We start from the raw sequence: 16,465 nt of genomic DNA, 5'->3' as shown, positions 1-16,465 counted from the left end.
TTTTAACCAGAACAGACCCATTAAAAACAATGGACCTAAGTCAGTCCTGCCAAGTCATTGCAGTTAAGTCTGTTCTAACGTTGGAGGCAACCCATTGTGTTTTCCCTGGGTTTGAAGCCGCGCACATAAGGATCTATCAGTGTCAGTCAACAAATAATACATATACAGTATAATGCAGCTGATGGCAATAACAGAGCGAACAACGCGCTCTCATTTTCCGCATGCGCGGTGCGATCCGAGGCTTCTCCCCCCACCACCACCTCGCGTCGCTTGCGGCGCAAGGCACGCTGGGTAGCGTTGCCCGGTTACCGTTGCTATGGAAGGCCTAGCGCCCCCTCGGCGCTCTCTTGCCCCGACAAAGCTTTGATTTGCGGAGATGGTGAAGCAAACGATCCAGATCTATGCCCGGGTCAAGCCCCTCGGCAGGAGGCAGCCGCCGGGGGTAGGTGGCGCGGGGAAGAACCAGCTGCGTCCGAGGGACGGAACCAACGGATATATAAATAAATAAATATACAGGACGTCACGGGGGGGGGGGGAGTGGCTGCTGCTGCTTCTGCTTCTGCTGCGTGTGAGGGGTGCCCTTTGGCAGGGAAGGGATGGAGCGGACCCTGCTGTGGAGACGAGCTGGAAGAGGAAGGCGAGGAGGGCGGCCCGCTGAGGAAGTTGCGGCTTGGTGTGGCTGATGCCTGAGAAGCGAATGCGCCGCCTTAGGCAGTCGCAGGCGCGTCGAGAGCGAATCCAGACGAGCTTGCTGTTCACGTGATTAGTAGAATCACCATAAAGTTCTGGTCTGTTGAATCACTCATCAAGGAACTCATTTCCAGCTTGGTGGTGGGGGGGTTCCCTTTCTTTTTTTGTATCCTACACAAGTAGAAGTTGTAAAGTGGGGTGCCAACAATGAAATATTTTGGGGAGGGGGTGGGCAGGTGAGCCCCCCCCCACATAATTGACCACATGATGTGGTGCATGCAAACTGTGAACAGCAACGGCCATCATCTTTGGGGGGGGGCTGGCCCAATCAAACATTTTGTTGAGGGTTGGCCAAAGACCTCCTTGGCCTCTAGGATTTGGCTCCTGTGGTTGTAAGTTTTCATGGGAATTTAACCCATATTCGTCATAGCAGCTTGTTTTGGCCCTAAACAGAATATAAATTGATGCATACCAATATATACTATCACCATTAGAATGGGTTGTTGGATACCTGGGAGTTGGGATTTTGATTGTGACACTCTGAATGCTTTGGCAAAGTTATAATGATGATAATGATGATGATAGAATCCTAGAACTGTAAAGTTGGAAGGGATCCCCAGGGTCATCTCGTCCAACCCCCTGCAATGCTGGAATCTCAACCAGATCATACACCACAGATGGCTTGTCAACCTTAGCTTAAAAACCTTCCACGTAGGGGGACTTCCGGAGGCGGCGCGACCGGTAATGGCTGCCTTCTCCGAGTAAGGAGAAGGGAGCTCCGCTGTAAACGGGTCGTCCGCTACGGCGAAGCGGAGACCCATTCAGGAAAACCACAGGTGGCAGAAGCCTGTGGTCTCGGGACCCGGCGGGCGCCAGAAGCAGCCCCCAAAACGTTGAAGGGACCCCGTAAGGGGCTCCGGATCGCGGAGGGGGTAGCGGCGCTGTGGGTCGTTGCGCAAACAGCGAAGCGAAGCCGCATTGCTGTTGCCGGTCAGCGCTGTCCTTTCTTCCTGCAACTTTTCTGAACTTTGGAAACTACAACCCGTGAGTAAATTTGGACATTGAAAACTTTCTGAAACTTTTGTCAACTTTCTGAAACTTTTTGAGAACTTTATGAAACTTTTAAAACTTTTTTAAAAAAGTTGAAATCTGGCTGAAAACGGAGTGAGGATAAGCAGGAAGCCCATCTCCCGCTATACTGAACTTTAAGCAAAGAGCAGGAGGAGTGGAGACAAAAAGTTATGCGTTAACTAAATGCTGGCACCCTGTTAAAGCAGTTTTCTGAGTGAAAGACTTTGAGCTATTGAATTTTGCTGGTTATATTCGGGGTGCACTGATATTCTTCTTCTGTGGCACCAGTGGATTATAAAATAAATAAGAATCTCTGGTGCTGGAGCTGCCTGGATGAGCACCAGTTTGCAACTTTGGATACATTGAATTCAGATTTTGAAACATTCTGAGTTGGAACTGGATACTTTGAAACTGTTGCAGTCAAGGCACTGTAAGAAACACTGTTTTGCTTTAAGTTTTACTCTGCTAAAAATAATACATTGTGGAGGCGATAGACATGGATTTAAATTTATAAGTTTAACTTGGATTTGATCTTTTCCCTGAAGACGTATCAAGCTCCCTCTAGAGGATTTTGGACTTACAGCAGTGACTTTGTTTTACTTTCCCTTTCCCGGCCTCTGTTTGACTATTGCATCTGGGACTCTGCTTTCTCATGGGAACAACTTGGATTGACCTTGGATTACAGATAACTTTGGAATGAGTGGCGCAAGGAGAAGAGGAAGGACTAAACAAACAACTCTAACTTTATCTGCAGCCTCACAGCGTAGATCTTCTGTGCCGGCCTTGCCTTCCACTTTGCCTCCAGACATAGAGGCGGCCTCCCTAATACAGGCAGGGGAGGGTGAGACAGAGGAGCTGCACCTGGGAGATATGGCTTCAGGGACAAGTAGCTCTGTCTTGGAGAAAATTTTGGAGAAACTGGAGGCTCTGGACAAGAAGGCTGATTTGCATACAGCTAAAATTGAACAGAACACAGAAAGCTTGAATAAGCTGACTGGACAAGTTGCACAGAATGCCCAGTCTATTGGAGAATTAAAGGAGGCTGTAGGTGAAAATCGTAAACTGGCTGAAGATACTAGTCAAAGATTGGAAGAACTTGAGAAAGAAATAAGACCACTCAGCAAACAAGTTGGAGAACATCAGATTTACTTTTTGATGACAGAACTGCGAAACAGGGAGACCAACTTGAGGATACGGTCAATACCAGAGGTGGAAGAAGATAATTTTATTGAATTTCTAACTAAGGAATTTGCCAAGTTTTGGAAGTTAGAGGAAAAAGACTTTAAAATTGTATCTGCTTTCAGGCTTGGCAGAGTCAGAAGGACAGAGAAGCCCAGAGATTGTTTGATAACACTGAGATCAAAGGAGGAAAGGGACAAGATTTTGGGCCTGCACTACGAAAAGTCACTAGACATTTTGGGCAAGAGAATTGAAATCTACAAGGACATTCCTAAGCAGTTGCTGGACCTCAGATCTAACTACACGGAATTGGCAAGACTGTTGAGAAGCAACGCAATTATCTTCAGGTGGGAGTTTCCACAAGGATTATCCTTTACCTACAGAGGGAGAAAGATCAAAATCAAAACAGTGGAAGATAGAGACAAGTTTTTGGGAGCACACGGAGAAGACCTCCACAAAGGACTTGGATTGCCAGCGCCAGAACTTCCAGGGGAGCCCGCCCCCTCGGATCCTCAAGGACCGGAGAACAAGGTACCACCCCAGAAAGAATAACCAGATCTATCCAGGATGTCTCTGCAGCTTTTGAGTTGGAACATAAATGGCTGTAACAGTCCCGAAAAAAGGTCTAAAATTTTTCATATTCTAAAAAAGGAACAATTGGACATTATATGCTTACAAGAAACACATGTGATTAGGCTCCATAGAAAGGTGTTAATAAATAAAAGGCTTGGTCAAGAATTTATATCATCGGATACAGTTAAAAAGAGAGGAGTAGTGATCTATGCAAAAGAGAGCCTTTCACCAAAATTTCTCTTTAAAGATGAAAGTGGAAGAATTCTCGCAATAGAAGTACAGTATCAAGGAGAAAAAATTTTGATATTAGGAATTTATGCTCCAAATGAAGGAAAATCGGATTTTTATAAGAAGTTGCACGAGATCATGCTGGATTATCTGGATTACAACAACGTCATCATGATGGGGGACATGAACGGGGTCGTATCAACAAATATGGATAAGTCACAGAACCAGAACATTACTAAAGAGGGAAGACTACCTAAGACCTTTTTTGAAATGACTGACAATATGGACTGGGTTGACATCTGGAGAGTTAGAAACCCCCTGGGAAGAGAAGGAACATTCTTTTCTGAAGCTCAACTGACTTGGACACGAATCGACCAAATATGGATAACTAGAAGTCTGGCACCTAAGGTGAGGAAGGTGGAAATCTGCCCCAAAACATGCTCCGACCATAACGCCTTGAGAATGGATATGACATTGATCCCAATCGGCTCCTTTAGATGGAAGATGAATGATGGCCTGTTTAGAGATCAAAGAATTGTAAAGAAGGCCCAAAAAACCTTAAAGGACTATTTTGAGATTAATTTGAACACTACGGTGGAAAAAAGAACTATCTGGGATGCAAGTAAAGCTGTGATGAGAGGGTTCTTGATTCAACAGAATTCCTTAAAGAAAAGACTGCAAAATGAAAAGAAAGATAAAATTCTGGAAAGTATCAAAGAGTTGGAGAAGAAGTTAAGATCTAACCCGAAGTCCCAACCGATTCTGAGAGAAATTAAACTTTATCAGGCGCAATATTCCAAGCTGATAAATCAGGAAATAGAATGGAAGATTAAAACAATGAAACAAAAAACTTTTGAATCGGCAAATAAATGTGGGAAACTGCTAGCTTGGCAGTTGAAAAGGAGACAAAGATTAAATACAGTAACAAACTTAGAGGTTGAAGGAAGGAACATTCAGAACCCGGGAGAGATTAGAAAGTGCTTCCAGAGGTATTTTAAAAAGTTATATACTCAAGGGCCACAAGATGAAATAGAGATTACACAATTTTTGGAGAGAAATGGATTAGCAAAGCTGTCAGAAGAAAATAGAACAATTTTAAATGGCAAAATAACACGACAAGAGATTGAACAGGCCATCCTGAGTCTGAAACAGGGCAAATCACCAGGGCCAGATGGACTGACCTCTAACTACTACAAGACATTGAAGGATTATTTGATACAACCTTTGTTGGAGGTCAGTAATGAAATAATGGAGGGGAAGAAGGCGCCTGAATCGTGGAAAGAAGCATTTATCACATTGATTCCAAAGTCAGAAACTGAAAAGACACAACTCAAGAATTACCGTCCCATCTCCCTTTTAAATGTGGATTACAAAATATTTGCAGATGTTTTGGCACGAAGATTTAAGAAAGTTTTAAGTGAGATAATCCATAAAGACCAGGCAGGCTTTCTCCCGGGCAGACATATGTTTACTAACACAAGGAACATTATAGACATATTGGAACTTTTACAAACAAACATAAACACTAAAGCAGTTTTAATTTTTATAGACGCGGAGAAAGCCTTTGACAACATTTCTTGGAAATTTATGAAGGGGAATTTAAAAGAAATGGGAGTGGGACGGGGGTTTGAGAACGGGATTGAGGCAATATATTCAGAACAAAAGGCTAAACTGATAGTTAACAATGTGGTTACAGAAGAGTTTAAAATTGAAAAAGGTACACGACAAGGCTGCCCGATTTCCCCATTACTGTTTATTTCGGTTCTGGAAGTGCTCCTGAATATGATTAGGGGGGACCGGTTGGTGGAAGGGATTCAGGTCGGAGCGAAACAATATAAACTTAAAGCTTTTGCAGATGACCTAGTTCTGACATTACAGGAGCCGGAGTCTAGTTTGAAAAGAGTACTACAACTGATTCAAAACTTTGGTCGAGTGGCAGGATTTAAGTTAAATAAGCAAAAAACTAAAGTTTTGGGGAAAAACGTGACAGATATTGAGTTGGAACAGCTTCAGAAAGAGACAGAACTAAATGTGGTTAAAAAAGTTAAATACCTAGGGGTAAACATAACAGCAAAAAATCTGAGTTTATTTAAAGATAATTATGAAAAATGTTGGTCAGAGATTAAGAGAGACTTGGATAGTTGGTCAAGACTAAAACTTTCTTTGTTAGGCCGAATAGCTGCCATCAAGATGAATGTATTGCCAAAAATGTTATTTTTGTTTCAGACACTGCAGATTGTAGACAAGACAGAGTGCTTTCGGAAGTGGCAGAAAGATATTTCTAAATTTGTCTGGCAGGGCAAAAAGCCCAGAATCAAATTTAAAATATTAACAGATGCGAAAGAAAGAGGGGGCTTTGCCCTGCCAGATTTAAAGTTGTATTATGAAGCTGCAGCTTTCTGCTGGTTAAAAGATTGGTTACTTCTTGAAGATACGGATGTCTTGGATTTGGAAGGTTTTAATAATGCGTTTGGATGGCATGCATATTTATGGTATGATAAAGCTAAGATAAATAAGGCCTTCAAGAACCATATTGTCAGAAAATCAGTCTTTAATGTCTGGACAAAATATAAAGACTTACTGGAGAATAAAACTCCGAGGTGGCTGTCACCCCTGGAGGCTAAGGCTCGGAAAAGAGCCAATATGGAGGCCAACTGGCCAAAATATTGGGAGATAATAGAAAAGGATGGTGACAACTGGAAATTGCAGAGTTTAGAAAAGATGAGAGACAAAGTGCGAGACTGGTTACACTATGCTCAGATTAAAGAAGTGTTTAAAAATGACAAAAAGCTAGGATTCCAAGTGGAAAAGTCAAAGTTAGAAACTGAACTGTTAGAACCTAAGACTAAGGTACTTTCAAGAATGTATAACTTGCTGCTGAAATGGAACACACATGACGAAATGGTAAAATCAACAATGATAAAATGGGCGCAGGATATTGGGTATAATATTATGTTTGAAGATTGGGAAAGGTTGTGGACCTCTGGGCTGAACTTCACTGCATGTAATGCGTTGAAGGAAAATGTGATGAAAATGATGTATAGATGGTACATGACCCCTGTTAAACTGGCTAAAATATACCATTCGTCTGATAGCAAATGTTGGAAATGTAAGGAAAATGAAGGAACATTTTTTCACCTCTGGTGGACCTGCCCTAGAGTGAAGGCCTTTTGGGAGAAGATATATAATGAATTAAAAAAGGTGTTTAAATACACCTTCACTAAGAAATCAGAGGCCTTTCTCCTGGGTATTGTCGGCCAGAGTGTGTTAAAAGAGGACAGAACATTCTTTTTGTACGCAACAACAGCAGCAAGAATATTAATTGCCAAGAATTGGAAAACTCAGGAGCTACCCACTGTGGAAGAATGGCAGATGCAACTGATGGACTATATGCAATTAGCCGAGATGACCGGCAGAATTCGAGACCAGGGAGAAGAAAGGATGGAAGAAGACTGGAGGAAATTTAAGATTTATTTACAAAAATATTGTAATTTGGCTGAGTGCTGAATTGGATGCCAGTGCAGACAATTGTCTACCATTAAATTAGATTTAAGGTTGAATTATATGTCAAACCAAATTAAGATTATTAATTAAGATGAATTAAATGATAATTTGTTTGAAACTAATTTAATAATGATGTAAGTGTATGCGGGAGGTGTGGGGGAGTCCCATGTAACAATTGAGAGATGTTAAATGGACAATGATAAGTGCTTATCTAATATATGCTTTATTTGAAAACTTTAATAAATATATTATAAAAAAAAAAAAAATAAAGCCCTAAAAAAAAAAAAAAAAAAAAAAAATAAAAACCTTCCACGTAGGAGAGTCCACCACCTTCAGACAAAGTCCATTCCACTGTTGGACAGCTCTTAATGATCATTCCCCCATATATCAATTGTAAATACAGAACAGTAAATAAATAAATAAATGGCATTACGTTCTGTAGAACTAAAAGCAAATCAGTGAAATTATGTATTTGCGTATCTTAAACTGTTGAATGGCAGACAACTCTGCAACTGAAACTCTTTCCTCGATTCCCCCTGCCAACTATGATTAATAGGAAATGGTTTACCTGCTATTATGCAAGTTTTTTTTAAATGCAAAGAACTTGCCAGAAAAAATAACAACCTATGGTATCTATCTGCACCATGAAGCCCCTGCCCCAATTGGCTCACTATGGCAATCATAGTTCCTGGTAATTACCTGCAAGACTTGTTTGGAAGTTGGAGTAGGGCTTAACAGGTCTTTTTTCAGCTGGAGCTCACCAGAGTGTTTCAGCATTTCTCGGGTGGGCACCATTGCCATTCTAAGAGAACAAGGAAGGTGTTCATGATGAGTTCCGACAACTCTTTTTCTAGAAAAATAGCACTGGGACTTACATTTGATATGACACACACAGTTCTGTATTTAATAGGTGGTGAAGATCTGGCTTATTATCCTGCCATATTCCTCTATACATTGCATGTGTAAGATTTAAACGTTTTCCATACAAATATATTTTTCTTATTTGTGTATAATTTGGTAACTGATGTGAATATAAACCCTTCTTGATATTACTGGTTTCATTATTGGTATTACTATTAGATATATTCTCGTTTTTAAAAAGCCTATTGGAAGTTGTCCACAGAGTCTACAGTTTTAGGTCTAAGGGTAATTTATGCTGTACTCGGAAAAAAATAAATAAATTGGAATTTCACCAATACAAATAACATATTAAAAGACTCCATATTTATTTTGTAGATATATTCAGTTGAAGAAGATGAGGCATCAGCATTCAGTTTGGAGATTATTGTGCCACGTGATTTGGCAGATGGATTTGTCAATAACAAACGAGAAAGCTACAAATTTAAGTAAGTTAATTTGTCCCCTTGGTACATAGTTAATTTTAGGAATGCTGTATGTTTGAACATTGTGAATGGCACAATGGCAAAACACAAAAATGCCATCTGATAATGTTCCATCATGTTGTTTTATAGTTTGTAATCCTTTCCCCCGCCCACTGAACCTTGTGCTAAAAGGCAGGGAGGGGCGGGTGTTCACAGAGAATGTTATAGGGTGGCAATTTCATAGGTTATCCTTGCTTCTTGTTTTGTAGTAGTGCTATTATACCATGTGATCATAAGGCAACTCTGTTGTGTACTGTAGGGAGAGAAAAGAGTTAGAAGTGATACCTTTACTGCCTGATTGCATGCATCTTCATTTCGAAAAAATGGTATTACACCCAAATAAATGTGCATGGAATTAAAAGGACTGCTGTTCTAGGGTAGTGGTGAGGAACCTCCATCCCATGGGCCTGATTAGGCCCACCAAACCTAAATCACATTGAATTCAGTTGAAATTATTTCTGGGTAAACGAGTTTGAGATTGCAGTGTAAAGTACCATTTCTGTCTGTTTCAATTTCCTTGCTTGGGAATGAATGACGGTTATTGATATTGTTGAAGGATTCTATAATTATGCTGAAAGCAATCTAAAACAGCCTAGAACTATGAAGAATGAATTTGCTATTTTGAAATTAAGTATTAAGGCTTAGTGATGAAGTAGTAGCTTTTGTTGTGTTTTAGATTTAAAAGTCATTACATAACATTAACTTCTCTCTGCTTTATACTGAAGTGAATTGACATGAGAACCAGAAACCTCAAGGCTTCTAAAACATTTGTAGCAGAAAAAAATGGAGTAGTTCAGAATAGTTTCCATTAAAGAAGTAGGTGGAATACATATTTGAGAGAAATGTTCCACAGAGCAGAGTTCTTCTATTCTTATGCAGAGGCTGCTGCTGTCACATTTTTAAAAAACCTGCTGTAAATATGATGCTACATTAAGATGATAAAAGTTTTGTATTAAGTGTTGCAAATTGGGCACAATTCCTTTGAAGGATTGGATCTTCGACTAAAATAACTTCCTTAATGACTTCCCTTTCTTCTTCTGTAGAAGAAAACTGAAAATAATTTGTACTGTTTATATGATCTGTTTGATTCTAGGGTTAATTATACAAGTCCTGTGTGAGGCCATTTGGAAGCACTGATCCCCTTGACAGTAGTAAAATACAGATTGCTTTTTTCTAAGCAGTATAATTTTATCAGAGGATTTTATTGTAGAGTGTTTGTCAAAGCAGCAGTGTTTACAGTCTTTTGTGGATACAATAGCACAACAGCATAGTGTAGTAAAGACTACAGGGAAAACATTGTACTGGGTTATGTAAGTTTAGTGATGTAAACATTGACTTAGTTACAAACATATTTTTTTAAATAAAAAAAGAAGTAGTGTTTTAAGATTTGCATGACCAATTGTACATAATTTGCAGATTTCAGAAAGTTTTTGATCAGGAATCAAAACAGGATGAAATTTTTGAAGCCATTGCCAAGCCAGTTGCAGAATGGTAAGTTTGATTATTTTAAAAAAATGTGTAATTTCTTTAATTAATTAAATCATCATCTAATAACCACCTAGGGTTTATGCCTTCTGTGAATGGTTTTTAGCTGTTCCCAAAAATAATTTGAAAACAATAGGCCAATGTGGTTCTTCAAGGGGCGTCAGTGCAAAGTAATGCATTTATTATTTATTTGGAGAGGCATCCAAAATGGTACATTGTCACCTATACCTGGAAGTGAAACACTCCATTTTATTATCTCAGAATTCTGTCACCTTGCTTGCTCTCTGTGTGGACTAGGTCTAATTATGTGGCCTTAGTCAAGTGACTTATATCTGAATTTTACTCCTCCCTAACCTCATGTTTACTGGCATATGGTATTATGCCAGGTTCCGCTGGAGTCCACATTTCCAAGGTAGGTGTTAAAAACTAACTTCTTTCACTGCTTGGCTGCTATTTCTAAGCTAGACTTTCTTACTTAAATTCATAATGGGCAAAATAATCAACATAAAATTTGGTTACTTTTTAGAAGAATTGGAATAATTGCTTTAACAATTACGAATAGGCTCATAAGTAGTTAGATCTTAAATCCATCAAGGACAGCCTAGGGAGCTAATAGTTGTAAATGGGCATTTTGATTAAAGTGTCCAGCTGCACAATCCTTCAGGCCTCTTAACTTGAGCAAGTGGGTTACTATCACCATTATTAGAAGCTACATTTTCATTTGTGTGAGAGGAAACAAAGAGGCTGCTCCCATACTAAATAGGTGTAGGAGAACTTGCACCAGTGTGAGGCTGCCTTCCTCCCAGTCCATCACTTCCTGCAATGACCATGGGACTGTGTTTCATCATGGTTTATCCATGTTTTGAAGGTGGCTTGTGTAGCAAATGCCCGTTGCTTGTTGTAAGCTATGAGTCCTGGTTGCATATAACGCTAAGCGACGATCCTTTGAAATGGAATGTAAACTTGGTTGAATTACCAACCACGAGGGAGAAGGAGAGGTGGCAGAGCACCAGCACTATGTGCCTTCTCTTTATGGTGTTAAACCATAGTTTAGCATTGTATGCAAATGAGCCCTATGAATGGGTAAAGTCTCATGTAATAATTAAACCTGCCTTAATTTTTATTTTATTTTTTAAAGATATCTATTGAAGTTTTACAAAAAGAAGAAAATTACAAAGTATAAAGAAAGCAGAAAAAAGAAAACAAAAAAGTACAAAAAATACAAAAATACATAGAAAAAAAAGATAAAAAATACAGAAAAAGTAGATAAAAAATAGTTAAAAACAAATCAATTTTCCATATCTTAAATTTCATTTGCTTATTTCCCTGACCTCCTCACACCTCCCTTTTTTGTATTCCCGTTCACATGATTAATTCAGCAAATCCTTACCCTCTATTATCTTAACTCAATATCTCAACATATTATAACTTTATATTTTCATCCGTTATCAATCCATTTTTACATATTCTTATTAACCTTGTTGCTAAGGCCGCTTGATTTCAATCCAACATCATTTTAACATTCATTAATTTTACAATGTTTCTGCAAATAGTCTTTAAATTTCTTCCAATCTTCTTCCACCAACTCTTCTCCCTGGTCTCGGATTCTGCCAGTCATTTCCGCCAGTTCCATATAGTCCATCACTTTCATCTGCCATTCTTCCAGGGTGGGTGAATCTTGTGTCTTCCAATACCTTGCGATGAGTATTCTTGCTGCTGTTGTAGTGTACATAAAGAAAGTTCTATCCTTCTTTGACACCAATTGGCCGACCATGCCCAGGAGAAAGGCCTCTGCTTTCTTCAAGAAGGTATATTTAAATACCTTTTTCATTTCATTATATATCATCTCCCAGAAAGCCTTTATCCTTGGGCACGTCCACCAAAGGTGAAAGAATGTACCTTCATTTTCTTTACATTTCCAACGTTTATTATCGGGCAAATGATAGATTTTTGCAAGCTTGACTGGGGTCATGTACCACCTGTATATCATTTTCATAATATTCTCTTTTAAGGCATTGCATGCCGTAAATTTCATACCTGTGGTCCACAACTGTTCCCAGTCAGCAAACATAATGTTATGTCCAACATCTTGTGCCCATTTAATCATAGCAGATTTAACCATTTCATCTTGAGTATTCCATTTCAAAAGCAAGTTATACATTCTTGAAAATATCTTTGTTTTGGGATCTAACAGTTCTGTTTCCAATTTTGATTTTTCCACCTGGAAGCCAATTTTTTTGTCCAAATTGTAAGCCTCCCTTATTTGATAATAGTGAAGCCAGTCTCGCACTTTATCTTTTAATTTCTCAAAACTCTGCAATTTCAATTTGTCTCCTTCTTGTTCCAAAATTTCCCAATATTTCGGCCATTTGGCCTCCATATTGAGCTTTTTCTGAGCCTTTGCTTCCATCGGTGACAACCACCTTGGGGTTTTATTTTCAAGTAAGTCCTTATATCTTATCCAGACATTAAACAATGCTTTCCTGACAATATGATTTTTAAATGCTTTGTGTGCTTTAACCTTGTCATACCACAAATATGCATGCCACCCAAAAACATTATTAAAACCTTCTAAATCCAAAATGTCTGTGTTCTCAAGAAGCAGCCATTCTTTCAACCAGCAGAATGCTGCTGATTCATAATAGAGTTTAAGGTCTGGCAGGGCAAGTCCACCTCTTTCCTTTACATCAGTTAGTATTTTAAATTTTATTCTGGGCTTCTTGCCCTGCCAAACAAATCTAGAAATATCTCTCTGCCACTTCTTGAAACAGTCCATTTTGTCCAAAATTTGCAATGATTGAAACAAAAATAACATTCTTGGCAATACATTCATCTTTATAACAGCAATTCGACCTAACAAGGAAAGCTTCAAATTTGACCATATTTCTAGATCCTTTTTCACTTCTGACCAACATTTCTCATAATTGTCTTTAAATAGGTTTAAGTTCTTAGCGGTCATGTTAACCCCCAGGTATTTTACTTTCTTAACCAATGTTAAACCTGTCTCCTTCTGAAACCTCTCTTTCTCAATCGGTGTTAAGTTTTTCTCAAGAACTTTAGTTTTTAACTTGTTCAACTTAAATCCTGCCACATGACCAAATTCTTGAATCAGTTCTAATACTCTTTTAGTACTAGATTCTGGCTCCTGTAACGTCAGTACTAAGTCATCTGCAAAAGCTTTCAATTTGTACTGTTTGGCTCCGACCTGTATACCTTTAATCAAACGGTCCCTTCTGATCATATTTAGCAAAACCTCCAGGACCGAAATAAAAAGCAATGGGGAAATTGGGCAGCCTTGTCGTGTCCCTTTCTCTATCTTAAATTCCTCTGTCACCACGTAATTAACTATTAGTTTAGCCTTTTGTTCTGAATACAGTGGTGCCTCACAAGACGAAAAGCATCCGTTCCGCGAGTCTCTTCGTCTTGCGGTTTTTTCGTCTTGTGAAGCAAGCCCATTAGCGGCTTAGCGGCTTAGCGCTATTAGCGGCTTAGCGGGCTTAGCGGATCAGCTGATAAGCGGCTTAGCGGATCAGCTGTTAAGCGGCTTAGCGGATCAGCTGATAAGCGGCTTAGCGGATCAGCTGTTAAGCGGCTTAGCGGATCAGCTGTTAAGCAGTTTAGCGGCTTAGCGGATCAGCTGATAAGCGGCTTAGCGGCTTGGGAAAAAGGGGGGGGAAAGGAAAAAAAAACCGCAGGAACTCGCAAGACATTTTTGTCTTGCAAAGCAAGCCCATAGGAAATTCGTTTTGCGAAGCACCTCCAAAACGGAAAACCCTTTCGTCTAGCGGGTTTTCCATCTTGCGAGGCATTCGTCTTGCGGGGCACCACTGTAAATTGCACTTATACCATTTTCAAACCCTTGACCAACCCCCATCCCCTGAAGATTTTTCTTCATAAAACTCCAAGAAATATTGTCAAAGGCTTTCTCCGCATCTACAAAGATTAAGACTGCTTTAGTATTAATGTTCACTTGTAGCTTCTCCAAAATGTTAATTATATTCCTCGTATTGTCAGACAAGTGTCTACCCGGGAGAAAGCCAGCTTGGTCTTTATGTATCTCCTCCACTAATACTTTTTTTAGCCTTTTAGCCAAAATATCTGCAAAAATTTTATAATCCACATTAAGCAGGGATATGGGGCGGTAGTTCTTAAGTTGTGTCTTTTCAGACTCATTTTTCGGTATGTGTAATATAGCCTTCCTTCCACGACTCTGGCGCTTTTCCCCCCTCCAAAATTTCATTACAGACCTCCTTTAGTGGTTGAATTATCCAATCTTTCAAAGATCTGTAATATTTTGAGGTTAAACCATCCGGCCCTGGAGATTTGCCCAACTGCATATTCTGGATGGCACCTTCCACCTCCTGTTCTGTTATTTTATAGTTCAACATTAACTTATTTTCTTGAGAGATTTTTTGTAGTCCATTTGTTTTCAAGAATTGGTCTATATCAAACTCTTTCTGTGGCCCTTGTGTATATAACTGTTTAAAGTACCTCTGGAAGCATTTTCTAATTTCCACTGGATTCTGAATATTCTTTCCTTCTACTTCCAAGTTAGTAATGGTATTAAGTTTTTGTCTTTTTTTCATTTGCCAGGCTAACAATTTTCCACATTTATTAGCCGATTCAAATGTCCTTTGTCTCATCTGTTTAATTTTCCATTCTATTTCCTGATTCATCATTTTCATGTATTGAACTTGATATAACTTTATTTCTCTCAGAATCTCTTGTGACTTTGGTTTCGCTCTCAGATTCTTCTCACCCTCTTTTATTTTTTCCAAAATTTTATCTTTTTTCTCATTTTGAGTTCTCTTCTTTATTGCATTCTGTTGAATTAGAAACCCCCTCATAACTGCTTTACTTGCGTCCCAGATTACATGTTTTTGTTTAGTTTTTTTTAAATCTGTGTTCTTATTTTGGAATTGAAGGATTATGTATCATCTGTTTTCCCCCAAATATGGCTTCAAATACTTTTTGGAGAAATAACAAATATGTGAATTAAAACTCTCAGTCAACAGACAGAAAAATATTTTCTTGCAATGTTTGTGTTCTTTTTAAACTATGTTGTAATTTAGCCCATTGTTAAACTGTTTGTTTCCGTAGTTGAGTAACACTTGTTCTGTTTTGGTTTATAAAAGTGCAGGATGTTATCACTTGCTGGTAATTGCAGTTTTATTGCAACATAGCTCATTATTTGAACTGGGCTTTCTAAACACAGTTAAAAAAACATTCTGTTATGCACAATGTTATTTTTGAAGTATATATTTACAGATGTGTTCATATTCTACGGTGTTCTTCACTGCGTGGTGTTTCAGTTGCTGTTCGTTCTGTAACTGAGTATGCCAAAATTTCCTTACAGGTTGTTACAATTAGATTAATTGTTGCTATTTTGCTATTGTGTGGTTCTTCATAATGAACATTGGTTTTATTATCTTTAAAAAGCATATGCACACAAGGTTGGTATGCCAGCTTGTCAGATCCATTTTCTAGAGGCTCAGACCAACATGTTTGTGAAGATAAAAGTATACCAGTAAGTCAGAGAACAGCTTTGCTGATGCATTTCTAGGAAAGTAACACAACAGAAATATCAATGAAGTTCTTCAGTAGCATTCCAAGGCTGTTTGTCATATGATCACGGGGAGGCTAAATTCAGTATTACAACAGAATAAATCCAGAACAATGTCAAAATATGATAAAAGGAGAGGACATGCATGGTGCTAATTAGAGGTTTTCAGTGTCTTGTTGGCAGGATGAAGAGTTGAATCATTTTTTTCCTATTTTTGTCTTTCTTTGAACTTCCCCCCTTGTTGCAGTATTCCATTTGTTTAACTGTTTCAGACTGCACTTCCATTCATGGTTACTTGACAACAAGCCCCATTGTGAGGTTGGATTTTTAATCTTCTGATTTGCTTAGATTACATCAGAGCTTTTCAGACTTTTCATGTTGGTGATACACTTTTTAGACATGCATCGTTTCATAACATAGTGATTCAGTTTTACTAGCAAACCAGAGGTTAAACTAACCCCTTTTCAGCCCTAGGAGAAGCATAGGGAACGTTTGCGTGACACACCTACACACTGCAGCCGACACACTAATGTGTCGCGACACATAGTTTGGAAAGCTCTGGATTACATGGACTTCTTTAGGTTCATTTGAAATGCTATTTTACTTAAGGCAGCCTGTCCCAACTAGTTGTCCTCCTGATATTTTAGGCTACAACTCCTTTCAGCTTGGGTCTGATGGAAGTTATAGCTCAAAACGTCTGAAAGGCACCAGGTTGGGTAATGTTAAGTCACTGCATTGAATTTCTTGTTTCAGTGATGAGACTGATACATTTCTTGGTTCTCTAGTCTTT

At 38.9% G+C, this 16,465-nt stretch overlaps 1 protein-coding gene across 6 annotated transcripts in view; it reads left to right on the top strand.

Moving 5' to 3' along the window:
• The first annotated feature begins 277 nt into the window (after positions 1-277).
• KIF6 (kinesin family member 6) overlaps positions 278-16,465 on the top strand; it is a 154,634-nt gene continuing 138,446 nt past the window's right edge. For 5 of the 6 annotated variants that reach the window (XR_014545726.1, XR_014545727.1, XR_014545728.1 and 2 more), the window contains exons 1-3: positions 286-442; positions 8,482-8,591; positions 10,044-10,118. Coding sequence is in view for 1 of the 6 variants with exons in the window: in XM_083604512.1 (XP_083460638.1) it covers positions 377-442; positions 8,482-8,591; positions 10,044-10,118 (251 nt within the window). In the remaining 5 variants the exon portion in view is untranslated. Of the gene's footprint in view, positions 443-8,481; positions 8,592-10,043; positions 10,119-16,465 lie in introns of all 6 variants that reach the window. The other variant, XM_083604512.1, reaches the window with a different exon arrangement.

Source organism: Podarcis filfolensis (assembly GCF_964270895.1).
Source record: "Podarcis filfolensis genome assembly, chromosome: 3".
In the NCBI taxonomy this organism is placed as follows: domain Eukaryota; kingdom Metazoa; phylum Chordata; class Lepidosauria; order Squamata; family Lacertidae; genus Podarcis; species Podarcis filfolensis.
Note: the sequence above shows the minus strand (reverse complement) of the source record. Positions and strands in the feature narration are given on the sequence as shown.